General features: G+C 41.7%; 1 protein-coding gene across 2 annotated transcripts in view; it reads right to left on the bottom strand.

Moving 5' to 3' along the window:
- Positions 1 to 15718, bottom strand: part of LOC111155225 (reelin) — a 505959-nt gene extending 490241 nt beyond the window's left edge. For both annotated transcript variants that reach the window (XM_022515343.1, XM_022515345.1), the window contains exon 1: positions 15493 to 15718. In XM_022515343.1, the coding sequence (XP_022371051.1) occupies positions 15493 to 15718 (226 nt within the window). The remainder of the gene's footprint in view (positions 1 to 15492) is intronic.
- Between the last annotated feature and the right edge of the window lie 226 nt (positions 15719 to 15944).

Genomic DNA, 15944 nt, shown 5'->3' with positions numbered 1-15944 from the left:
CAAAGGTCCTGAGATGAGACTGAGCCCATATGTGTTTGAGGAACAAAAAAGAGGCTTTAATGGTCTCAGGGGAAGAGTAAGATAAGTCAGAAAAGTAACAGAGAAGCCAGGAGTTGTTTCTTTTTTTTTTTCCCCCTTCAGAGAGACACAGCAAGCAACAAAGGGATGGATAGAATTATGATAGAATTTATCATTCAAATGTAGGCATCTTTGCCGGTAAAGATGATAAGCTGACGGGTCACTGGGAACAGAGAAGCAGACCACAGCTCTTTAGGCAGCTTGGGGGAATGGACCAGTTGCAGTAGGTATGCAGCAGAGGAATGTGCTGGTTTGAGCTGGATCCCTCTGGCTGCCTGTCTCAGATCAGAATGAAGGTGAGCAAGCACTGGGGCAGGCAAGCGAACGGGCGCCTGGCATAATCCAGGTGAGGCGGTGACCACGGCAGCTTCTGGGTGGGTCTTAGTGTAAAACCAGCGGGACTCAGGGATAGATCAGTGGTGGCAGACAGAGGAAGAAGTTTTGGGGACTGAATAACTCTATGTCCTCAGCTGGCAACAGTGAAGTTCAGGAGACTCAGGGAGGAGCTCCTTTGCAGGTGGCAGGAGGAGGGGTATGTTAAGTCTGAGATGCCAACAACACGTGGAGATGCTGAACCACATGGAGATGCTGAATGGAGAGCAAGACACAGCAGCTCAGGAGCCGTGGGAGTCACCAGCACGGAGATGGCCCTCAAAGTGTCGGGATGGAGAACGTCTTTAGGGAGATGGGGCAGAAGAGAAAGAGAAAAGGAAGAAAGGACAGAGCTGAGCACCCCAGTACTACGGAGTCAGGGAGGAAAGGAAGACACGACAAAGGATGAGAAGGGGCAGCCTGGGAGGGAAGGAGAAACTGGGAGACGGTGAAATCCCACAGGCCAAATGATTAGTGCATCGAGGAGGAACGGGTGATGAACCAGGACAAGTGGCACTTTGGTCCTGCAATGCTGAGGAATGACAGAGGCACTCTGACATCCTCCTAGTGAATACAGGAGTGGTCTGTCTACACTGACGCATGAAAAGAGAGGCATATACTCATTAATTTATCTCAGATATTCCTTGCAGGTCACTGGAGGTGACCCCCGGGGGTCTGAACTGAAGAGGAGCACACACACCCCAGAGAAGCTGGGCTTCTTGTACACATATAGGTTGTCTGTAGTCACCCGGCACAGCTTTCAGAAGAGAATTTGTCATGTTCACCAAGCTACAAAAGCATGAGAAATCATTATTGGGCTGGATCTTCCCCTCCCCTCTCCTAGAATCACTAAACTCTTCCCATCTAATGAAGGATGCCACGGCACCCCAGAGAACACTGCTTCTCCACTTGGCCTGTGTTATAAACATCACATTTACTATCCCAGAGGTCATTCTAGATCTTAATTCTTAAACATACAGGCCGAATACTGTGGCAGTTATCTGCTGTTTTGCCTGACCCATTCCCACTCCCTCTTCTTTGTAAAGATATCCCTCCCACTCCACAACCACCCAAGTGTGACGGCCAGACCCCAAGTAAGCCCATGAGACTGTGGTCCCAGGAATCAGAGTTCAGGGACACAAGAAAAGAGAGGAGTTGAAGAGGATTCATCCTGTGTGGCCAAAAAAGCCTCAAAATCAGAAAGAAAAAAAAAAGGCCAGAAATAATCAGAAAAACCAGAAAATCATGGTCCTTACCACCTCAATTCCTTTGGCAACTGACCACTCCCTCTTTCTGGATATACTATCATCATTTCTAATATTTGGGTTTTCCTTCCATTCTGCACGTTAACCCACCTTCTTCTTTTTTTTTTAAAGATTTTATTCATTTGACAGAGAGAGAGAGAGAGAGAGTGAGAGCATGAGCGGGGTGAGGAGAAGCAGAGAGTAAGAAGCAGGCTCCCCGCTGAGCAAGGAGCCCAACGCTGGACTTGTGGGGCTCGATCCCAGGACCCCAGGATCATGACATGAGCTGAAAGCAGACACTTAAGGACTGAGCCATCCAGGCAGCCCATTAATCCACCTTCTATTAATAAATTCCTTTAGCCCATGTTACCCAGAGCTGGTTTCCATGACTGGAAGCCAGAGTATCCTGGTACACCCACCACTCTCCAGACTCTGGTAGCTAATAAAGCTCATCAATTTGCAAGTCAGGTCCATTTTCCAACAGGAGTAAAAATGGAGGTCTAGAGACAATTTTTATATTGGCAAAATAAAAGCTTAAGAAATTCTTTTACCTGGTAATATTTGAATAACCATTCTTAAATTTTGACTGTAAATGTTTCTTTTACTGACAAACATTTCTTTTTTTTTTTTTTAAAGATTTTATTTATTTGACAGAGAGAGATCACAAGTAGGCAGAGAGGCAGGCAGAGAGAGAGGAAGGGAAGCAGGCTCCCCGCCGAGCAGAGAGCCCCATGGGGACTCGATCCCAGAACCCCAAGATCATGACCTGAACTGAAGGCAGCGGCCTAACCCACTGAGCCACCCAGGCGCCCCTCACTGACTAACATTTCTAAGAAGGAACATTCTTTTTACTCACTGGAAACATTTATTGGTCTTGAATCAGAGTAGTGGATTTTTTTTTTTTTATTTTTTATTTTTTTTTTTTTTTGATGGCTGTTTCACCAGGATGGCAACCAAGCATTTATCTTATGCAAGACGTCGTCTTCTTTTCCTATTCTGCAGGGCCTCCACTGTTTTCATGCTTGGGAACAACTTGTATTGTAGGGACAGGACAAACTTGTTTAAACAAGCAACAATCATTCAGCAATTCAGGTCAGGCCAGTGGGTATTATTTTAATAATTGTGAAGAGTTTGATCTCCAGAGCATTTACATTTTACTTCAATGAATACAGATAGGTATCCCTTGGGTACTCATTAGTGATGCCAATTTTGGATTTTCATTGGTTGTAGTTTTCTATAGGTTTAAAATATTTGACAATATATTTGGAATTGAAGTGTCTGCCTCACAGTTCCCGTTCAAAGGCTGACAGAAGCCATTTGTGTTTGAGAGAAATATTCTAAAAGCTTGAATGCCCGAATCAGGAGAGATCACCAGGGAAAGCAGTCTTAACGGCATCCTGCCCCACATCTGAGGCTCACAGACTTGCCCAGCAGACCTACAACTTGATACAACTCCCCACGGAAGGTTAACACGAGAAATGATCTGGTTTGGCGCACCTGAGAAAAGGAAACATCTAGATATAGACCTTCTCTATATTTTGGGGGCAATATCTTTATAAAACTCACTGTCCTTTCGTTAAAGTCCAATGAGGCCAAGTTTTCTCTCTTAGGAAAAGCATGGGCCTCCCTTCAGGCCCTCTGAGAACCTCGGTGGGTTCCAAACAGGAAGCTTTCCCGTGAATCCGTCCTCCATTCCCTGGTTTAGTTTCCACCCTGGGTCAGTGGACCTCAGTTTAGATCTGCAGGTTAACTTTGAGATAAACTATGGTGGTGACAAAGCAGGAAATATTTGCTTTACGAATCTAAGCACCAGGCAAGGGCAGCCCCTGCTTCTGGGCTCTTGACACTGATGCCCTTGCAATCCCTCATATGTCACCCTGGCCTGGCTGCCACAAGCCTAAGGCTGCCCTCTGCCCTCTGTGGCAGGAGGTGAATGATTTGAGGGCAAGGGCAGAAGAGGATGCTTGGCAGTTGCTTTTTTTTCTTATTCGAATGAGCTCAACAGAAAGTGGTTTTTAAAGATCAGGTCCATGTACGAAAAAGAACCCTACAAAGCCAAGCGCTGAACAAACATGTCATTGGTGTCAATATCCCCATGGGAGCTGAGCAGGTTAGACAGTGCAGAGAGCTCTAGACTCAGAACGGACCACATCCCTCAATTTCACAGGCTATGCCCGCCGTCTGAGAACACATAAAGGAACTTCTTGAAGGATGAAATATATTACAAGTAAAGAAACTTCAGTAAAAAATTTTTGAATTATCTCTCTACCTCGGTTTAACATTCTGCCCTTGTATTTCTCTTCTATTCTAGTTCTACTTAAATTCTATTAATGAACAAACATCTATTAGAGAACAAACTTGCTGTTTACTTAAAAATCTTCATAGAGAGGCGCCTGGGTGGCTCAGTCACTAAGCGTCTGCCTTCGGCTCAGGTCACGATCCCAGGGTCCTGGGATGGAGCCCTGCATCGGGCTCCTGGCTCCGTGGGAAGCCTGCTTCTCCCTCTCCCCACCCCCCCACAACTTGTGTTCCTTCTCTCTCTGCGTCTCTCTGTCAAATAAATAAATAAAATCTTTTTAAAAAAATCTTCATAGAAATTACGTTCATCAAAAGATTATAAATAAATATAAACAGAATCTGCGAATCACTCTTTTATAGTTTTAGTTGTCATCATACTTCTAAGGCATGTTAACTCTTTCAGGTCAACAGTGTACTAAATGATATCCGGAAGATAACTGTGTCTTGGACAATGAATATTTAGGACTGAAATTCTGACTTTGTTTGGCATGGATATCATCTTTCTGGTTTAAGTCTGCAATCTTTATTTTAAATAACAAAACTGGTTTTTACTGTTCTTTCTCTTCTCTTTCTTAACATGTCTTTTATCATTTCTTATTATTACCCCTTTCCTGAAACAAGAGTCATTTCTACAGGTAAATGCATACCAGCTGGAAGCATGGATTCCAAAGCAAGACAGACTGAGCACTCCTATCTAACAGCTCTGAAATCTTGGGCAAAACACTTAACCTCTCTGGGATTCAATCTCTATATCCATAAAAGGAGGATAATAGTACCTACCTCATGAAGTTGATGTGAAAATTACATGATTAATACATGCAAAGATTTTAGATCAGTGCTTAGCACACACTAAGTCCCACTTTAGAGTTTGTTATTAATATTGTTGCTTTTATTTCCAAGGCCTTGAGTTGCTTTTTTTTTGATAATATCAGTGCTTAGAATGGGAATGTGAAGCCACTTTTTCTAAAAGAGGCTAAAGCCCGCTAATCTCTGTATATTGCTCCATCACAAATGCTAGACGTAGAACTTTTTTTTCCCCCAGTATGAGAATGCAGGAAGTGTTTATGTGAGAAAAGGAAGTAAGAAAGGAACTAGAACTATGATCATAGGATATTTTAACATTCATAACAAAGGTGGCCTACACAAAAAGATGATATGTTCCTAAAGGTAAGACTGGAATGCCTGTTTCCTCTGTCAACACACAGCAAGCAAGAGAAAGGACAATGTTGGATTCAGTCCTAGAGGCTGAGCCAGACAAAACAAGCAAGGTTAAGGGTGGGGCAGAGCTCACATTCACAACCATATCACACATCTAGGTATTTTAAATGTCAACAGGATTTATATAAAGTGATACTGCATTTTGGAGAGAAAAGACCATCACGAAACAGTCTGGTGAAGGAAACTAGCATAAACTGTCAGTTACAAGAAACTTCAGAAACTGAAGGCCAGGGACAGGTTACCTTCTCAAAGCACTACTAAAAAGTTAATATAAAATGCACTATTTTTGCTACCCACAGAAGCAGCACACCTTGAGGGATGTTTTTAAAATGTATTATCAAGGGACGCATGTGTGGCTCAGTCAGTTAAATGTCTGCCTTTGGCTTAGGTCATGACCCCAAGGGTCCTGGGATCAAGTCCCACATTGGGCTCCCTGCTCAGCAGGGAGTCTGCTTCTCCCTCTGTCACTCCCCCTGCTTGTGCTCTGTCTCTCTCTCTCTGACAAATAAATAAAATCTTAAAAAATAAAATAAAATAAAATAAAATAAAATAAAATGTATATCAAAACTGTCTTAGATAACATCCTAGTTCCACCAAAGTGGCCAAAAGCAATTCTATGGGAGGACCAGAGCAATTCAGAACTTGATACAAGAATTGTGACGGACCTGGGGCGCCTGGGTGGCTCAGTGGGTTAAAGCCTCTGCCTTCGGCTTAGGTCATGATCCCAGGGTCCTGGGATTGAGCCCCGCAACGGGCTCTCCGTTCCATGGGGAGCCTGCTTCTTCCTCTCTCTCTCTGCCTGCCTCTCTGCCTACTTGTGATGTCTGTCAAATAGATAAATAAAACCTTTAAAAAAAAAAAAAAAAGAATTGTGACAGACCTAAAAGAGAATGTAAACTGGGTCATCTGGGCATTTAGAATAATTAGGACTATATTCATGTGCACATAATAGGAAACTGACTAATTTTTCCTAAGATACAAGAAATCCAGAAGAGATATTCCAGGGCTGGGATAGCTAGTCAAATGTACAAATAATGACAAAGGCTCCTTCTTGGGGCACCAGGGTGGCTCAGTTGGTTAAGCGTCCAGTTCTTGACTTTGTCTCAAGTCATGATCTCAAGGTTGTGAGACTGAGCCCCGTGTCTGGCTCCACACTGGGTGCTGGGTGTGGAGCCTGCTTAAGATTCTCTCTCCCCTTCTCCCTCCACGTCTTCCCCCACCACATATGTGTGCGTGCTCTCTCTCTCTAAAAAGTAAAAGATAGAAAATAAAGATCAAGGTTCCTTCTCAATTCCCGGTCCCCACTTACTACGTGACCCTCCTCCTCAAGGTCACAGGATGGTTGTACCACACCATGTCTAGAAGAAATGGGTAAGAGTAGAGCAAAACCCAAGTATCTGTGGAGTCTTTTTGAAAAAAATCATCTTTATCAATTTTGTCAATAACCTCTATAAATATCCCATTCAGCAGATTGTCACTTCATCTTACTAAATTGTATTGTCAGGGAGCCTTGGAGGTGAGTATTTTTAATTGGACACATAGTTGTTTTTAACAGAATCGGTAAGAAAGGGAGTGTCAGTAAGGACTAGGTAGACAACAAGCAATGTGTGGGACATAATGAGGCATTCTGAAGTCCTGCAACAGGACAGTCTTCCTCTACTACTGTCTAGGGAAGAAGAGGTCAACCAGCCCAGATGTGAGTTGGCTGGAGAAGCTTTCCTAGATGCTGGAATCTGCCATTGTGATCCTCTAACTCCAAGCTCCCAAACAACCTCTAATAGTCACTTGCCTACCCATAAAAACTTTGCTCCAGTAGACAGACAGAAGGAAGTGGACATCCAAAGCCTTTATACTGACGAGTGCATTTTTTATTGTAAATGAACTGACTTTCCACTTCACCACCAAACCGCTTGTGGATCTAAGTTTCCTCAATTAGTCCTTGGGGACCTGGAACTCTGGGTTCATTATTAAAACCAATCTCTCTCAGTTGAGTTTGGCTAAAATAGTTTTGTATTTTAAAATCATTTCACAGGGGCTGAAGACATACATATTATAGGATTTGACAAAATATATTAAACTGATGTCAATATTTACTTATCTTGGCATTTTTCCCAGAATATACTTAAATACACAAAATTTGGTCATTATTAGGACCATTAAATAAAGACAAATACTCAATTTAGGAATAGGGAGGTTTGAGTTAGGAATGGGCAAAGTTAGTAAACGTTTTGGTTGGACTAGAACCATACTAAAACTCTTAATTCTAGGCAAGTCATATATGTATTTTGGGTGGGAAGCCCTTTCTGATCATACATACTGAATGAGGAGTTGTTTTTTTTTTTAAATTTTTATGACTCTCCTCAATAACTAAAATTGAAATTTCTCTTGAAATATGTCACATATTGACAAGGCACAAAATGGGCACGCGTGGGATAAATGGCTCCTAGCTGTATATACAGTGCTTCAACTCTCCTTACCTAATGCTGGATGATTGTACCAGATGCTAAGAGCTACTACTGAAAAAGTACTTATTGTGTACCAGGTACCTCATAAGCATGACCTCAGTGGGTGACTGCAACCCTGAAATATGAATATTATTATTTTTACGCTAGAATCAGAAAACTGAGATTTAGTTGCTGAAGGCGCACAACTAATAAGTGGCCCGAGAAAGGATATATATAGGTGGTTCTCTCTACTGCCAAAGCTTGAACTCTTGCCACATGGCTGTGCCTCCTGGGACGGTCCTTTGTAGTGTAATAACTCTGAACTCTCTGCCAAGGCATCTTTGAAGTTCTGAGCTGGAACAGTCAATGCCACAAAACAACAAAATTGATCTTGCTCAAGGAAGACTATGGTACTCCCCCCAGAGCAACACATCTCCAATCTAGTGTTTGCTTTAGACCAAGGCCCCTAACTCCCCCTTTTGGACCTGTTAAGTGCCAGCAACCAGAAGAGATGGCAGCTCTATTTCATACCTGGGCAACTGCAGTTATGAACCTTGGTCCAGACCAGCAAGAAAATGAGAAGACTTGAGGTGACTGAGGTGATGAGAGAGAAAGTCCTTCATCAGTTTACTAGACGAGATTCCTTGCACTCAAGCATTCAGAAATCTCCAGGTTGAGCTGTCTCTCAGATTCAGGCTAATTTAGTACATGGTTTTCTAATTTCTGTAACTCCCTGCCCATGCGTACTTCTATGCTTCTGTACACAACCTTCAGAATCTGTAGTCTGGCCAAAATAAGGGACAGCGGGAAAGTGGCAGACTCAGAAGTAGCCACAGGCTTGAACGTTCTTCCGAGAGATTTTACAGTGTAGGAGGAAGGGTCCGCTTTTCTTTGAGGAGTGATTAACCCATATTTTTTTTAAAAAGGCAAGTGTGTGTCACAGAAACACAGCACTAAGTTTTTAAGAGAATGATACAAAAGCCTACCCATTCACTGACTGCAAATATCCAAGGAGTATGATAATTGCTATAAATCTGATATTTTTCATGTTATAGTCAACAGAGAGAAAAATAGAGATGGTGACAGAAGATCTGAAGAGAAGAAGGTAACAGAGAAAGAACAGGAAGAACAAGAGAAGAGAGTGGTAAAGCAGGAAAAGGGAAGAAAGAGGAGAGGGAAAGCAAGGACCTGTGATACGGTGGAAGGGAGAAGATGAAAAAAGACAATGAGAAAATTTAGGAGGAGGAAGAAAGGACCAAGGGAGAGAGCATGTGAGATACAGTTGGAAGCACAGACAGAGCAGGAAAGGCAAAGAAAGTCAATTCTGAGGTGAGTGTAGCACAAACTGGTCAACTGTGGTCCTCCCCTCCTGTCACTCGGTACGTGGGCATCTGTATACATCAATGGCAATCACTCATGACTTCTTCGCTAGTGGCAAAGTCTTCTTTAATCAATAAAATTTAATTTATTGTTTTCCAAATAAAGTTTTCTCTACGGAAAGGTAATTTAGTATCAAAGGGTAAGTTGGGTTTCAGTGTCTACTTTGGAACACATCAGATTTCCTATGACTATTTCTTTGTGGCATCCAAAAGCTACCTAATTACCTTCATTTTGTTTTTGGAATGATTAGAGTTGCCTTAAGCCACACAACGACATCTGTATATGTTTGTACTGATCCTTCCGCACGTTCCTACATCTGGTGTTACATTGGTTCCTACATGGGATTGAATAAAGAAGGAAAAAATATGTATAGTTTTAGCAAAGCACATCTTAGAAATAATTGGTTAACCCACAGGCACAGCATTCAATCCTTTAGAGGCTCTCTTGCCTTCAATGAGATGGGCATGGCAGATACCCAGGCAAAAATGACTCTCTGAGCTATACAACTGAAACCAAAGTAAGATCACCTCATGGGGAATTACCTGACAGCCAAGACTAATTTTTTAGAAAAAATACACCATTCCTGTGTCTGGACAGTCATTATGAAATCTTCGTATCTGAGAACTCAATTCCAATTCCTGAAAATGTGTTTTTAATACTGTTTTGCTTAAGCTCAATAAGATTGAAATTATACAGTTTGGTTATTTAATAAATCACTCTAAAATCAGTGGGGTGGATTAATCATCCAAATGTTTCTTGAAACCAAAATATTTAAATAAATGAATTTCTCTTTTTATCTGTGTTATGTTGTTACTCAGATGAAGCCTAAATCATTTCTCTTTGTTCATAGTGAACCTGCCATTCTAACAGAATGCCTACCTTCCTTCTCTTCCTGACAGAGTGTAAGGCCACCCACTTTTGCTATTCATATATTACATAAAGAACTTTTAAAAATGCTTAATAACTTGATATTTTGCATGAGAATATTTACAATTTTTTAAATGCCAATGTTCAAAAAGTGCTGGTTACTCAATTTATTTATGCTTTTCAAACGTAAAGATTGTATGAAATACTAAGGGTTCAATACATCAGCAACCATCCGTTAACATTAAAGACACAGTAAGTGCCATTTGAAATAATCAAAAGAACAGTTATGGCTTAATATGCAATACATTCTAAATAATTGATAATGTAAGGTTCCCAGGTCATTCTATATATTTGATCAATTCCAGAGAGGGAAAATATAAAAGATGGCTTTCAGATTTATTCTTTTGAATGAACTAATTTATGAAAAAATTTCTTTTTCTTTTTTAAAGACCTGAGATCATGAGTCAGACGCTCTACTGACTGAGCCATCAAGGTACCCCTAATTTATGAAAAAATTTCAAAATCGATAGTGTGGACTTTAAAATCTTGTTACAATGCCTATCACCCACTTTTTAAAGGTGAAAAGAAAAAAATATGGGAATAAGATAGTTCTGTCAAAAATATATGATTAGAATTATGCAACATTATTTTATTCTTTAATACTTTTAATGAAAATAAAAATAATAGTTTAAAATAAAGAGTCATAAAAATTGGAGAGAATCATATAAAGCAAGATTTATATAATGTAAGCAACAATCTGAACCACATTGGTAAAATATGTTTGAAATAAATTGTAGAGAGATGAAATATACAACAAGTAGAGCAAAATGCTTTAAAACTGTCGATTTTCACAGTCACATACAAGAAGGACACCACTGAAGTTCACTTATAAATTACATTTGAGAAATGATCCTTAGAGTTTAAATGTGCTGATTCTGGAATCTGAGACAGGTAAAGGACAAATAACCACACACCTGATCAAACAATACAGTTACCTTAGCAACATGAGATTACTTTAATTCAAATGATAATACCATTCCTTTGAAAAGAATTTTATGTGGAGTATATTACCAAAAATTATGTCTGACATATATCATTCCTATATTTGAAAGGTCATTACCTCGCACTGCCTTTGAACAGTGATTTTTAAACAGCAACTGGTTGATTCCAGAACACATATATTTATACTAGTAATACTGGCAATGGTTACGACAAAGTGCTCTTTCTCCAATTATATCTTCTAGATTTAGGTAAATGCTCAGTTTTAGGAGCAGGAGCTGATTTCCCCAGTCACCCCATAAAATGATTAAATAAATAATGGAATGGAAACATAGCATGCAAGAACTACCAACAGTATTACTGCATTTATGAAACACAATACAATCCTCCTTTTAAAGCATTATACCGTATCACTAATTCAGTTCTGCTTAAAACAGAATTTTTTACCCCCATCAATATTTTAGAACATTTTTTCACTATAAGAGAACACTTCCTCCACCTTAACACCCCCTTAATAACAGGGATTCTAGTCTATTTCTGGATTCAGATAAATTGTCTTATCCGAGCTCAGGCACTTTCCACAGACTCCTTTACCTACGCTTGGCTTTCATAGATGCTTTTTCTAATGTCTGACCTCTCCTCTCTGATGGTGGCTGAGTAAAGCCAATCTTGTGAGCAGGTAGGTTATTACATGATTTCAAGGGTTTCTAAAAGCCTTTCTACCACAAAATGTATTATCTGCCTGCTCAGTGATGCTTAAAATTCTTCTAAACAAACAAAAAAAAAGGGGGGGGGACAACTTTCTACCATTATAATTAAGAGTGTGGGAGAATTTAATGTTGATGAGTCACATTCTCTACAAATCAGTTGAGGGAGGAGGCTGCAAACAAAAATGGATAGGTAGATACCTGAGGGTAAAGAGGAGGAAGAGGGATTATTGTGGGAGAGGAAAGGTGCAGACATCAACTCGACCTTTGTATGTTTCACAATACTGCCCTGGTCCCTAGCAGAAGGAGCAGGGAATTGCCAGGCGAGGCTGGGAAAGAGAAATGGCCACCTGGCTAGACCAGCTAGGTTTCCATTTTCTATCTTCTTGTTATTTGTAATCTTCCACAAAAAAATTCAGGGTTGGTCCTGGAAATCACGTTGTAGAAACGGACCATATTTTGGGACTTGTACAAAAACAGTAAATTCTTAAGATAAAAAAAGGTTCTGATCCCAAGACCTTTCTAATTCAACATGATGTATATAAGACCTCCTTTTGCTGAGTTTCTGCAATGTGGTATACTCATGCAAGGACACCACAGTTCACTGTGACTAATGATACCATCTCAAGAAAGTCATAGACGACAGAATTTAAAAGATGGAAGAAGATGGGGCACTCAGTCAGTTAAGCATCCAACCCTTGATTTCGGCTCAAGTCATGGTCTCATGGTTTTGAGATTGAGCCCTGCCTCAGGCTCCCTTCCCTCTCCCTTCCCCCCAACTCTTTCCCTCACTAATTAATGAAGAATGAATAAAAGAAAAAAGTGATATAAGAAGATGAAAACAGAGGTACCAAGTGACACCCTTTAAGATGAAAACTAGGAGAAGTAACCACATACTGTTTATAGAGTTGCCAAAACTGCAAATACATAGATCTACTAAATGCCGGAAATATATGACAACTCTGTTAGACATGCAAGCTTCAAATGCTCTAGTATTAGGTTTTTGTTTTTGAAAAGGTTTTCTTTTTCTTTAAGATTTTATTGATTTATTTGAGAGGACAGAGAGAGTGAGTGTTTGAGTCAGCAGAGGCAGAGAGAGAAGCAAAGGGAGAGAGAGAAGGAGACTCCCCACTGAGCAGGGAGCCTGACTCTGGGGCTGGATCCCAGGACCCCGGGATCATGACCTGAGCTGAAGGCAAACATTTAACCTATGGAGCCACCCAGGAGCCCCAAAAGATTTTCAATAAAATCTTTAAATAAAGATAACACATACAGAGACCTGTAATTTTGAACCACTTTTATACTAGACTGACATTTGCCTCTCCATTTCACATTCTGAGCTCTGTCACACAGCACAAATCTCAAGGGGCAGCTGACACAGTCTGATCTACAGTCATGTTCCATGTTAGGGACATACCACTTCTATCTCAATGTATTCTCTCAGGTAAAGAAGGTGACAACCGTCAGCTGTACCCAAACACTATTCCTCCAAAGGATGAGTTCAACATAAATCACAGATAAGATTGATTTGTTCTGATATAATTGTTACCTTTAAAGATTGAGAAGGTTAGAAATAAAATCTCAAGCTAATATTTTACAGATTTCTGAGCTTTAAAAATTTTTGGCTGAATGACCTCCTACTTTGGTCTCTCATAAAATGAGCCAATCAGAAATGTGTATTAGGTTAAGTTTTTCTATTACCAGTTCAATTCCTAAAGATGCCACACAATTAATTTTAATGTTAATTTTTAGAAATCTGAAAGAAAAAGAGACACTGGTAAGCATCACTTCGTTTTCAAACAATTCTTCAACCTGTAGAACATTTTACAGGGAAAAACTCTTAATGAAGGCCTGTTTCAAGCAGGCAATTTCGAAGTCTAAGTATTTGATAAAACAGATAATGGGAATTTAAAATATGACATGAACAGTTCTCAAAGTTTATAACAATTTGACCTTGTTGAAGTTACATAATAAAAGTTCTCTACCTTTTCTGATGGCAGAAAAGAGGGAGAAATTTAGGCTTCCCACACAATGTCCAACTTGAAGTATTACACTTTTTTCTTACTCTCTATCACTCATTCTTTTTCAGACTTAGGGATGTGATTATGGTCGGTCTTTGGCTGACTTCTATTTGCTAGCTTTATAGCAAAAGCAAAGTCTAGGTCACATTTTAGTATTTTTAAGTTTTCTTCTGTGCTAGCATCTTACAAAGGATGTGAAAAACAGAAGAAAAAAAACAATAACAGTGCTTTGTATTATCACATGGTCTTCCATCACAACCTGAAAATCATACCTTTTAGCCCAGCTCAGACTCACTTACCTACCACTCTCACTTAGAACTAATGACAGGCAAGCACCTTTGCTAAGGGTCATACCAAGTGACAAGCTCAATCAATCAGTCTTAGGGTTAGGTCTGGGTTACCATCAAACTGGCTGGTCTTGCCACTTAAGGATTCCCGGGACCTTAAAAAACACCAGAATGTTCTTGGGAAGCGAGTCTCAGAAACACTTTATTAAAGAAGGGACTAGTTACAGACAATTAATTTTTCAAAGTCTAAAATTCCACCAAATTAGACTCCTGCTTTACAGACAAGGCTGCCACCATGCCACAAGAAAGTTGTAAAAGCACTCTTGTAAACCTCCGGAAAGCATTTATTTATGTAAAACATTTTAGTGTAGACACAAAGGTGTTTTTCAGAAAACAGAAAACTTAAGGACTCTTATCGTTTTTACACGCATGTTTATCTGAAATGCCAGCTGCTCCGTGGATTATCTCCTGCTATGTCAATAATTGTTAGCCTACAAGACATCGAAACCATGAGATTACTAGGCAATAGTTTCTATTTGGTTGGGTGTAAGTATTTTTGCCTTGAAATTCTAATCAAATAGTGCCTGTCCCACCTTAGAAACACCATGGAAGTGAAATATTCAGAAGTGCCAGAGGAAATAACAGAAAATAGTATCTTTATCTCCCCACATACTCGATTTACTAGCTTAAAACAGCTAAAATACATGCATGCACCATATAAAATTCTATTTCTTGGAGCTATATTTTACTTCCTCAGCAACGTTTAATTTCGATGAAAGACTCCATAACGATCTTTTTTTTTTAAAGATACCTTTAAATTATAAGGGGCTTCCAGCCCTTACCTGGAAATTAAAGCTGTGCAGATAAAAGACAAAGTCATCAATAAACAACACAGAGATCGCTTTAAAAACAAGCAGCACGTTAAAAGTAAGAGGAATTTGTTAAAAACCCATCGATTACGGACATTTTAAGGGACACTTCATAAAGCACAGAGAGAGCTGGAAGCAGCCGCTCCATTTCAGGAGGGCCGTTGGACACTGGATGAAATGGGGGACCCTGGCTGGCAAGCAGCGGGAACTTTGCAGCGGGCAGGCGACGGCGCGGGGCGGCCGGGGACCGGGGCGCGCCAATCTGTCACCAGCCCGTCCGCAGAGCCCGGCGCCAGCCCCAACGCCACCCGGCTACCCTTCAGGGGGAACCGGGCAAGACAAAGGTCTGGAATCCGAGCACCGGGGTTAGCGAAACAAGACGCACGGACCCACTAAACGTGTCAGCGGCAGGGACGAGGAGTGAGGAGGGAAAGATGCCAACCCCCAATTCTCAGGCGTCTCCCCCCAAGAACGGGCTTATTACGAGGAGATCCGTGAGGGGAGTGTGTGCTGTGTGGCGAGTAAATCTCAACTCGCGACTCGATCCTCACTAACTTTGTTCCCTGTCCCTCCACAGAGCGCAAGGCTGAGGGAAGGGCTCTCCTGGCTCCCGTTTAAATGGCCCCTTGGAAGAAGGAAAGGGATAAAAAGCTGCGCTCGCGGGCGCACCGGGCCGGGCGGCGAGCGCGGAGCCGCTGTGGTACCTACCATGGTATTCTTGTCCCGGTACGTAGTAGGTGGGGTTGCCCGCAATGTGCAGGGAAATGAGCACCTCGCCCTGCTCCCCATCCCCTTCCAGCTCCCCGTGGTGGGTGCACAGGAAAAAGAAGGGCGAGAAGCGGGGGTAATAGCCCACCGCCGCGCGCGCCCTCAGCGTCGCCCCCAGCAACAGCGCCAGGAGGAAAGTCCGCGGGGCCCAGCAACTGCGCTCCATGCCGCCGCCGCCGCCGCCGCCGCCGCGCGCCCCGAGCGCCGCTCGCTCATTCAGTTTGGGAGGCGCCGGGACGGAGGAGCCACGCGGAGAGAAGGCGAGGAGGCGGCGGACGCGAGCAGAGCGGGCTCGGGCGCGGAGCCCGGGAGTTCCGCGGGAGACCGCGGCTCGCAAAGTTTCTTTGGGCCGCGGGAGAGCGGGACCCGGGCTGCAGGCTCCGAGAGCGCGT

Source organism: Enhydra lutris, unplaced genomic scaffold (genome assembly GCF_002288905.1).
Source record: "Enhydra lutris kenyoni isolate GAN:26980312 unplaced genomic scaffold, ASM228890v2 scaffoldscaffold40, whole genome shotgun sequence".
Classification (NCBI taxonomy): domain Eukaryota; kingdom Metazoa; phylum Chordata; class Mammalia; order Carnivora; family Mustelidae; genus Enhydra; species Enhydra lutris.
The sequence above is the reverse complement of the archived record's forward strand: the minus strand, read 5'-3'. Positions and strand labels throughout refer to the sequence as shown.